At 50.1% G+C, this 10,237-nt stretch overlaps 1 protein-coding gene across 3 annotated transcripts; it reads right to left on the bottom strand.

Annotated features, from left to right (window-relative positions):
• Positions 1-125: 125 nt before the first annotated feature.
• Positions 126-9,379, bottom strand: Atg4d (autophagy related 4D cysteine peptidase). 3 transcript variants are annotated; one of them, XM_041657106.1, is made up of 10 exons: positions 8,936-9,379; positions 7,886-7,969; positions 7,622-7,795; positions 6,671-6,947; positions 6,531-6,595; positions 4,374-4,504; positions 1,364-1,442; positions 1,200-1,276; positions 1,002-1,121; positions 126-656 (listed from the first exon to the last, which is right to left on the bottom strand). In XM_041657106.1, the coding sequence occupies exons 1-10, from the start codon at positions 9,174-9,176 to the stop codon at positions 474-476; spliced, it is 1,431 nt and encodes a 476-aa protein (XP_041513040.1). In that variant the 5' UTR covers positions 9,177-9,379; the 3' UTR covers positions 126-473. The 3 variants fall into 3 exon arrangements, with proteins under 3 accessions (XP_041513040.1, XP_041513042.1, XP_041513043.1); XM_041657108.1 differs by having other exon boundaries at positions 1,002-1,094; XM_041657109.1 differs by having other exon boundaries at positions 8,917-9,046.
• Between the last annotated feature and the right edge of the window lie 858 nt (positions 9,380-10,237).

Below are 10,237 nucleotides of genomic sequence, written 5' to 3'. Positions count from 1 at the left end.
TATATACCTCCCAAACCTGTCCAAATCTGGCTGCAGGCAAGGATGCTGCTGTCTCTTGTCAGTGTAGAAACAGGCTGTCGGAGCTGTGTACAAGTCAGCCTGAAAAGTCAAGCAACCCCAGCGTGTTCAAGTCTGCATCTTTTATCAGCCTCCACCCAGCAGTCAGTCGGTTCTCCAGGACAGGGGCTTTGGGACCAGTGAGTACAGTGATCCAGTGCAGGCTACAGAACTTGAATCAGGCCCTGAGTGAGTGCCCTGGAGCCCACTCTCCATCCCTGGCTCCTGAGGGGACTTGGGGGCAGCTAAAGGGCACAGCCCCAACCTGGGGGCCTAGACAGGTCTCAGCTGTGTTCGGGAGGATGGGGGACATGAGGACAGGGAATCCAGCACTGCCATCGGAGTTCCAGATCCCATACCTGACATGACATAAATAAAAAAATAAATAGTCTGGCATCTTTCCCCATCCCTTCCCACTATAAAAACACAAAGTCCTCAGAGCTGGGCCGTTTGGCCTTCAGGAGGCGTCCTGTGCAAGGCAGCCGCAATGTGGGCTGTGAGAGCTGGGTGCAGAGGGCATCCAGGCTGTGGTCCTGAGCGTGGCCCTCAGCCACAGTGAACATGGGGTATCGCTCTGTGGCTGAGGAGGAGCTGAGGATCTGCAGAAGGATGAAAGAGAGTGGTCTCAGTTCAGGGTCATCCAGAATCAGTTGCAGCAACTGAACAGTGCACAACCAACTGCTCAGCGTGTGAACAGCTACCCTGGAACTAGTGGTGAGCACCCAGGTACCCTCCCCCCACCCCAGCAGTGACCCAAGCTTTTCAGGCACCCTTCATTTTGCTCTCCTGAGATGAGATTCCTGGTGGTGGACAAAAGAAGTTTGATTGAAAAAGTCTACCTCGATGTCAAGCACAGACAATGTGCTACTGTCCCAGACCCGTGTTTGTCAGCACATGGTAGGCAGGGACTCCACTGCTAAGACAGCCCCACAATTATAGCTTACCCTCATCAGCTCCGAGCAGAGAGTCTCAAACTCCTTCCTGTTCCCAGCGTAGAATCCGACGGTGCAGCTGGGGTCCATCTTGGCAAAGGCCATCTTGCGAGGTGAGGTGCAGTGAAAGGACTGGGCAGATGGGAGAGATTTGAGGGACCCCAATTTTGTGACTGTGCCTGCAGCTCCCACCCAAAGCCACCAGCTCACCTCCAGGGGAAAGTCAGCCTGGCTGACGTCCACAGTAGGCTGGCAGTAGTGGGGATCCAAGTAGAGCAGGAAGTCATCTGTGGGGGGTTGGGAGGGGCAAATGTAAACTGGGGTGGGAAGAGGAAGGCAGAAGGCTGTGACCCCGGAAAGGTGCCATGGCTTACCCTGGTAGCCAATGAAGTACAGTGAATGCCGGGGCTTGCCCCCCATGATGCCCAGGCAGAGTTCTGACCGCAGAAGCTCCTGTAGAGACAAGATAGCTGGCAGCTACAAAGCCAGGGGACTCACTGAGCAGCCAACATGCTAAACAAACTAGCCTGACGGCACTGACATTCTAGAACAAAAACTTAGTTGCCAGATGTGAAGACTATGGAAAGGGCTACATAACTTAACAGGTTTTTAAGTTTTGTTTTTCTAAGGGTTTCACTATGTAGTCCTCACTATCCTGGAACCCGCTGTGTAGAGCAGGCTGGCCTCAAACACAGACATCTACCTGCCTCTGCGCCCCAAGTGCTGGTGGGCCTGTATATGTGTCTTATCTGTGCGTTAGTTATGCACCTTAGTGCAGTGTGTGAAAAGAGGGTGTTAGATTACATGTGTTGTGAATCAAACCTGGTCCTTTCCACGAGCAATGTTCCCTCCTCACCACTGAGCCATCTTTAACCCAGTGGTTCGCAACCTTCCTAATGCTGTGACCCTTTAATACAATCCCTCATGCTCCCCAGCCATAGAATTATTTTCATTGCTACTTCATAACTGTAAGTTTGCTATTCTTATGAATTATTATTATTATTATTATTGGTTTTTCGAGACAGGGTTTCTCTATAGCTTTGGAGCCTGTCCTGGAACTAGCTCTTGTAGACCAGGTTGGCCTCAAATTCAGAGAGATCTGCTTGCCTTTGCCTCCCGAGTGCTGGGATTAAAGGCGTGCGCCACCACTGCCTGGCATGAATAATTATTATTATTATGATGTAGATATCTGCATTTTCTGATGGTCTTAGGTGACCCCGTGACAACCCCCAAAGGGAATGAGAACCACTACTCTAACCACTTTTTTTTTTAAAAAGATTTATTTATTTATTATGTATACAACATTCTGTCTCCATGTATGCCCACACGCCAGAAGAGGGCACCAGATCTCATTACGGATGGTTGTGACCCACCATGTGGTTGCTGGATATTGAACTCAGGACCTCTGGAAGTGCTCTTAACCACTGAGCCATCTCTCCAGCCCTCTAACCACTTTTTACCTTGTTTTTGTTTTGTTTTTTTCTAAAATAGGACCTCACTCTGTAGGCCAGGCTGGCCTTGAACAGAGAGATCCACCTGCCTCTACCTTCCAAGTGCTGCGATTAAAAGTGTGCACCACCACTGCCCAGCACTTTTGTTTTGATAGACTCGTTATAGCCAAGGCTTGCCTTAAACTTCTCATCTTCCTTGCATCCACTACCTCCCTAATACTAACTATAGTACCAGGAGTGTAGCAAGAGGACAGATTTTGAGTTGGTCTCCCTGGGGAGCCCAGACTGGCCTTCAGCACTAGATTTTCTTGTCTCAGCCTCCAGGACTACAGGAGTATGACAGGACACCACACCAAGTTTTATTGAATTACTTTGGTGCTGGGAGGAAAGCCTGGCCTTGCAAATGCTAAAAAAGTGCTCTGATACAGCTCTCCAGACCCACTACACAGCTAGCACTTTTCATGGAGAGACTTGTCAGCAAAGAGCTAGCAGGGCTAGGTTTGTATGTGGGGAGTCTCCCGTGAAGGCAGAAGAGTGAAGGCCTTTGAGAAAGAATGTTGTGCAAGCCGGGCAATGATGGTACACACCTTTAATCCCAGCACTCAGGAGGCAGAGGCAGGTGGATCTCTGAGTTTGAGGCCAGCCTGGACTACAAGAGCTAGCTCCAGGACAAGCTCCAAAGCTACAGAGAAATCCTGTCTTGAAAAAAACAAAACAAAAGAATGTGCAAACACCACACTGGTCAGTGTAGCTGGGAATGAACAGTGCAGAGGGGTGAAGGTGACAGATGAAATGGTGCCTTCATCTTACAGAAGGAACTTGGTTGTCCTGAGTGCAAACATGCCAGGGGCTTTCTGGTTGAGCCTGTCATGCTGTCCCCTTTCCCTGAGAGACTTCTCTAGCTCCTCAGCTAATTTCTAGAAGGCCAAGGAGGGGCTTTCCTCTGGCTCCACCGGAACCACCCCTGGCCCTTTAAAGTCCACATTGAAATGCCAACCTTTTTGTTTGTTTTGTTTTTCAAGACAGGGTCTCTCTGTAGCCCTGGCTGTCCTGAACTTAAGAGAGATCCTCCTGCCTATGTCTCCCGAAAGCTGGAATTAAAAGTGTGTACCACAACTACCTGGCTCAAGTGCCAAACTTTTGTTGATGGGGCCTCCCTCACAGCTTAGGCTGCCCTTGAACTTGCTAAGTAACTGAGTTTGGCCTTTGAGTCTAGTTCCTCCTGCCTCAGCCTCTCAAGTGCTTGGATTCGGGAAGACAGGTCTGTTTTTAATAAGAAAATATATTTACTTGCTGGGGATTAAACTCAAGTGTGAGTGTGCAACCTGGCACAGAGCTCCACCTTGAGTTCCTTCCCCAATCTTCCAGAACATTCCAGCTTGTTCTCAAACAGAATGTTCACTCTACACAACACACTCAGAATTTGGCTCATTTCACTGGGTTTGAATCCCAGCCCCCAGGATAGTAAATGGATCAGCTGCAGCTGTTTCATGACCTGCATTTGGTCCCCAGAACCTCTATCAAAAAGTATGGTAGAATGTGCATGTAATTGTCTCATAAAACAAGGTGGGGTGGGGAGACGGCTCAAAGGATAAAAGCACTTGCTGACAAACACAAGGGCATGAGTTCAAAACATCAGTTTCTATGTAAAAACCAAGGTACACCCACACATGCCTGTAACCTGGTACTGTTGGGGCAGAAATGGGGACTGCTGGTTGCTACCCCAGCTCCAAGGCTAGTGAGAGACCCTGTCACAAAAAAAAAAGCAGAGTGACAGAGTAGAAACCCTGTGTCTTCTCTCACTTCTGCATATACACACCACATACATTTACATAGACACACAACAGACAGGTCCAAAGAATGACACCCATGATTGACTCCGACTGTTAAGTGTGGAGCCCCCAGGCAGAGGTGCACACCAGGAGACACTTACCTTCACACAGGGCACATACACGGGGTTAAGGGTCTCACCACCCAGTCGTACAGGCACCAGGATAACCACAGACTTCCACTCGGCTGTGGGGTCTGGCCACGACACCAGGCGTGCCACATCTGCCTTGTACACTGTGGGGACAGGGACAGGTCAGCAGATCACTTTTCTACCCAGCCTTCAAGCCCCAGGAGCACACCAGAGTTGCAACTCTAGGTGAGCAAAGAATGCTCATCAGCAAAGAACGTATTCCTAGTGCACCAAGTTTCAGATAATCCTGGAGCCTCCAGGCGTTAAGAAAAAGAGTGAGGACCTGAGGAGTTCATGTGTCCCAGACGGGCCTAGAACTCTAGGTAGCCAGAATGACTGAGGCCTGACCATCCTGCCTCAAGTGCTGAGATTATAGGTGTGTGCCACCAAATCGGGCTTATACAGTGTTCAATATGGAACTCAAGGCTTTATGCATGCCAGGGAATTGCTCTACCAGCTGAGCCATAATCTTAGTAATGCAGGGATTCTGAGACATACCAGCATGCCTCACTTTAAACTTGGGGTGCTGGGGATCAATTTCAGAGCTTTGTGTGTCAGTGTACATAAACCCTTTACCATTAAATCACATCCCCAGCCCCACCCAGCCCCTCATGTGCGGCTGGATATTCACGTGTGTATGGATGTCTATGCCTATGTGTGGACTCTTGAGGTCAGAGGGCAACCTTCAGTCTTGTTCCTCAGGACCACCCCACCTTGGTTTTTGAGACAAGGTCTCTGACTGGCCTGAGGCTGGCTGCCGAGAGCCTCAAGGATCACCCCGTCTGCACCTCCTACAATGCCTAGACTCTGGTGATGGAACTCAGTTCTTCAGTTCTTTGCAACTGAGCTGTTTCCTTACTCCACACAAAAGTGCGTGTGCACACGCCTTGGTTTTGTTTTGAGACAGGGTTTCTCTGTGTAACAGCTCTGGCTGTTCTGGAACTCGCTCTGTAGACCAGGCTGGCCTCTAAAGGAGTGCAACGGTTTTTGGTTGTGTTTGTTTGTTTGTTTGTTTGTTTTGTTTTTTAAGACAGGGTCTTACTATGTAGCTCTGGCTGTCCTGGAACTCATTATGGAGACCAGGCTGGCCCAGAACTCACAAAGATCTGCCTGCCTCTGCCTCAAATATTAGGATTAAAGGTGTGTGCCACCACTCCTGGCCCAAAAGGCTCCTTTTAAACTGCAGTCTTCTACAGGCAGAAGGTCTGGAAGTCAAGGCTATTCTCTTAATTCTTACATATGACTTTGAGGCTAGGTTGGGCTATGAGACCCTAGCTAAACACATGCAAAGCTATATATAGTCAGCTGGCCTGGAAGAAAACAACAGCTAACATCCAGTCAATCTGCTGTGAGCACTTTTTTATTAATTCATTTGTATGTGTCAGTTCTCTTCCTTCAACCATAGGGGTTCAGGAATCCAAGCCACTTCCTCAGGCTCAGCAGCAAAAACCTTTGCGAAATGAGCCTTTACCAATCTGGGCCTTTTGTAAAAAAAAAAAAAATGCATTATTGTGTGTCTGTATGTGACCATGAAGGGATGTACATTACACAGCACACAACTGGACGTTAGAAAACTCAGCTGCAGGGTCAGACTCTAGCTGCCAGGCTTTGCCACGCCTTCACACACTAAGCCATCTTGCCAACCCAGTAGTTTTTTGGATCACTGAGTCACTAAACCCTGACACCTGATGAGCCCAAGGAGCCCAGACTTCAGACACATCAGAATAGTTTTTAGTTAAGAGTGAACCGGGCTCATGGGACGGTCGAGCATTATGCCAAGCATAATGCCCCAGGTTTGATCTCAAGAACACACAGGAGAATACCCACTCCCCCTATCATGTTATATGCACCATGACACAGGCCCACCCCAAACACACAAATAAATAAACATATTTTTTTGTTTTTTTTTTTAAAGTGAGGCTGGCATGTAGAAGGGTGAACAGAATTTCTCATCCTGAAGCCCTCATCTGACTTTCTAGTTCTGCAGGAGAGGGAACCCTGACTATACCTCCACGGATTGTACCTAGAATCTATATCCAAATGCCCTCACTCCAGAACTTACATTAGCCCCTGAGGAATGAGGGCCTGGGGTAGCACTGGCTCCAGTTAGAAGCTTGCTCCCAGCCTCACCTGTGCAGTCCTGAGAGACGTACACCGCCAGGTGGGTGACCTCCGAGCAACTCTCCACAGCTTTCCTGAGGGCAGGAAAGCAGACAGGCTTGAGTCCCTGGGGTAACCAGCAGCCCCATCTGCCCTGCAAAGGATCTTACCTGAGGATGTGTGCCACCACAGAGGGCCCGTACCAGTCTCCTGCCTTCTTGCCAGAGCTCTGCCCATGTTCCACTAGCCGATGTAGCCCAAAGGGGGCCTGGGGATGGTCAGCAAACCAGGACACAATCCGCCGGTGCCAACGATCCTGCTCCATCTCCAGTGTACCCTGGGTCCACCGTGGGGGCACACGACAACCAGGCCCTTGGTAGCGGCTGGGAGAGGCAGGCCCTGGCATCTCAGAAGAAGCTACTCCTGTGCCCTCCACCCACCTCCAGTCTGCAGAAGAGATGAAGTTTGTAGTTAAAACATGTAGTGTGTGGGGACAACCTTCCTATTCCCTCTTATTTGACATGTAATCCTAACACTCAGGTAAGTTCCAAACTGACCTACCATTTTCAAACACACACAAAACTCATTTTTTAAAATAAAATTTTATTTACTTTTAGCTTCTGTACAGGGGTGTTTTGGTTCCAAGTATTTCAGAGCTCTGCGACAGCCTGGTACTCAACACCAGAAGGGGGTGCCAGACCCAGAAACTGCAGTTCCCTAGGGGTATGAGCTGCCATGTGGGTGCTGGGAATCAAACCCAAGTTCTCTGGAAGAACAGTAAATGATCTTACAGCTGAGCCATCTTCCAATTCCTAATTAGTTTTTGTTTTTTTTTTTTTTTTTGAGACAGGGTTTCTCTGTGTAGCCTTGGATGTCCTGGAAAACTCTCTGTAGACCAGGCTGGCTTTAAACTCCCAGAGACCTGCCTTCCTCCACCTCAAGTGCTGGGTTAAAGGTGTGGTAGCACATGCTTCTTAATTTTTTGAGAAAGATTTTCATGTAGTCCAGGGAACTGAGCTTGCACTGCTGTCTCTAGGGACTTGCTTTATGCCCAACTGAAGTCTTACTTTACTGACACACATACATACACACACACACACACACACACACACACAACTCACCTCTAGGAAGAAAATGCAAGAGCAAGCCCTGGGCCAGCATCATCTGACCACTTCGTAACATACATCCCCAGCCACAGTCTGAGGTCAGGCTGCCCCCAGATAAGGGTGGGAAGTCCCGGCGATATGTAAGCCATAGTCGAGATACAAAGTCTCTTTGAAACCGCTGGATGTCACCTATGAGAGTCAACTAGTCAGCTTGTCAACCAAGGAGAACCCCATGAGAGACCCCCCCCCCCAACCCTTGCCCCAGGTTGGACATCTCACCCTCTCCCTCGAAATGGTAGCGTCGCCCACAGAGGTGGACAGTAGAGATCTTGCTGAAGCTGGTCCGGCTTTTAACTGCCCAACCTGGGGGGACACAAAGCAGCTCCCAGCAACTTAAAGCACGCAAGAATCAGCAACGGGCCTTCCATTCCACAACGGTGAGATGGGCCTGGTGCTAGCTGAGAATCTTGGGGCAGCTGTGCAAAATTCATGCCTGTCTAAAACACAGGTGGGACTTGGTTACACCCTCATAAGGGTCCACCACTATCTCAGGGAATCAGGGCCATTCTATTTCAACAGTTGATTTTTGTTGTAAAATATGCAAAGTACATTATATTTTTTGTATGTGAGCCTGTGTATGTGTGTGGACAAGTGCCACACCTTGGGCCTCAAGGGTAGATAATTTGCTAGAGTTGGCTCCACCAGGACAGTCCTGAAGTCCTCAGGTTTGGTGGCAAATGCATTTAACACTGAGGCATCTCACTGGTCTCTTTCTGATTTTTTTTTAAATGTCCTTTGGTGTTTTGCCTGCATGTTTGTCTGTGTGAGGGTGTTGGATCCCTGGAACTGAGGTTACAGACAGTTGTGAGCTGCCATGTGGGTGCTGGTAATTGAACCCAGTCATACAGAAGAGCAGTTAAGGCTCTTTATCTCTGAACCATCTCTCTAGTCCCCATTTCCCAATTTTTAAAAGGCAGAGGCTTATGAGGAGCTCAAGTCAGCCTGGAACTCATTATGTAGCCCAGAGTAGCCTAAAACTCTTGGTAACCCTCCTGCCTCAGCCTTCCCAGTGTTGGGACTACAGGTGTCAACCACACCACCTGCTAGCTCTGTTCTTACTACAGCACCTATTTTAGGAGGGGAGCAAACAGCCTACCAGAAAGCAAGGAAATCTGGCCAAGGTCAAACAGGAGCAAAGGGCGGGGCTTGGAAAGGATTCCTAACCTACCTGCAGGTGACTCCACCAGGGTGGGGCCATCCGCAAGCCAGGGCTAAGGTTCGGTTTGCTTCGCTGACTCTCTGACACCCACCTCTGCACCCCCTCCTCACCATACTTGACGTTGTTCCAGGCTGTCAGGAACTTGGCTTTGAACTTGTCCACCTCGTCAGGCTCGGCGGGGTCGGTTCCAGATGAGCCTAGAGCTGCCCCGCCCGACCCCGAAGGTCCCAGGCTGTTGGGATCCGGGATCCGGGTTTGTCCCCTCGGCCTGCGACCCTCGGGCCGGCGCGCGTCCTCCGGGCTCCCGCTGCGGCTGCGGTACTGCGCCGCGGCCGGCGACACGGAGTTCATGGACGCGCCGGGGAGGAAGGACGTAGGTGTCCCCCGAGGTCAGGGGAACTGCGAACGCTCGAGCGCAGCCCCGTGGCTAGAACAGCGCTAGTCGGTACCCGGTGTGGGGCTCCCGGACCCGGCTCCGGCCGCTGCGGGTACCCGAGTTTCTATAGTCAGCGCCATCTTGGCGGCCCGGAGCACCCGGATACGGGTGGGCGTGGTCATAGAACAAGCCCCGCCCCACCCTGCACTTGCCCACCTCCTTTCGGCTCACCACACCCACCTTATCTCACCGCGCAGGCGCGCCAGCGAGCCCCTGCAGGCCCTTATCTGAGACCGCTTTGTCATAGCCCTGGAATCCACGCCCATTGCCACACCTCCGGACCGTCCCCTCACGAAGCCTTGCTGACTGTTTTTGACCCCAAGCTGTGGAAGCTGGGCTTTTTCTAGCTCTAGCATGAGATTCCTCTCCTGGCCACTCAAATTCCACTGCAGCAGCGGCCACAACTTCTGGGTGAGACACCTGAGGCTTGTCATGCCTCTGGTGGGCTCGAATATATACGCACAACTTGGTGTAGTCTCTTTTCTCCTTCAGTCCTGAGCGCAGGTTCCCAGGCTTGTCAACAAGCACCTTTCTCCACTGAGCCATTTGAAGGTCCTTTTCTAGTGTTTTGAAGCACTTAGACCTCTCTGACGTGAGAACAAGCTCCGTGTATTCAAGCCATCCATAGGTATGACTAGTCCCAGGTCTCACACCCAGAAGATGTGACCCCAGCTGCACTGAACTTTATAAAGCTGTTTTACCTTGCCTGCCTAAGGCACCCGATTGGTCTAGTAAAAAGCTGAACAGCCAATAGCGAGGAAAGAGGTATAGGTGGGACTTCCAGGCAGGGAGACTGAGGAGGAGGTATTTAAGAGGGAGAAAGAAAAGAGAGAAAGAAAGAGACAACATGAAGACTCCAGGAGCCAGACAGACAGACATGGAGAAAGCAGGAAAGTAAGAAGTACAGAATAAAAGAAAGGTGAAAAGTCCCAAGGCAAGATGTAGATGAAGCAGGTTAAATTAAGTTTAAAATGCC

Source organism: Microtus oregoni, unplaced genomic scaffold (assembly GCF_018167655.1).
Source record: "Microtus oregoni isolate MIOR12 unplaced genomic scaffold, Mior012 000008F_ref0000371, whole genome shotgun sequence".
Lineage (NCBI taxonomy): Eukaryota > Metazoa > Chordata > Mammalia > Rodentia > Cricetidae > Microtus > Microtus oregoni.
Note: the sequence above shows the minus strand (reverse complement) of the source record. Positions and strands in the feature narration are given on the sequence as shown.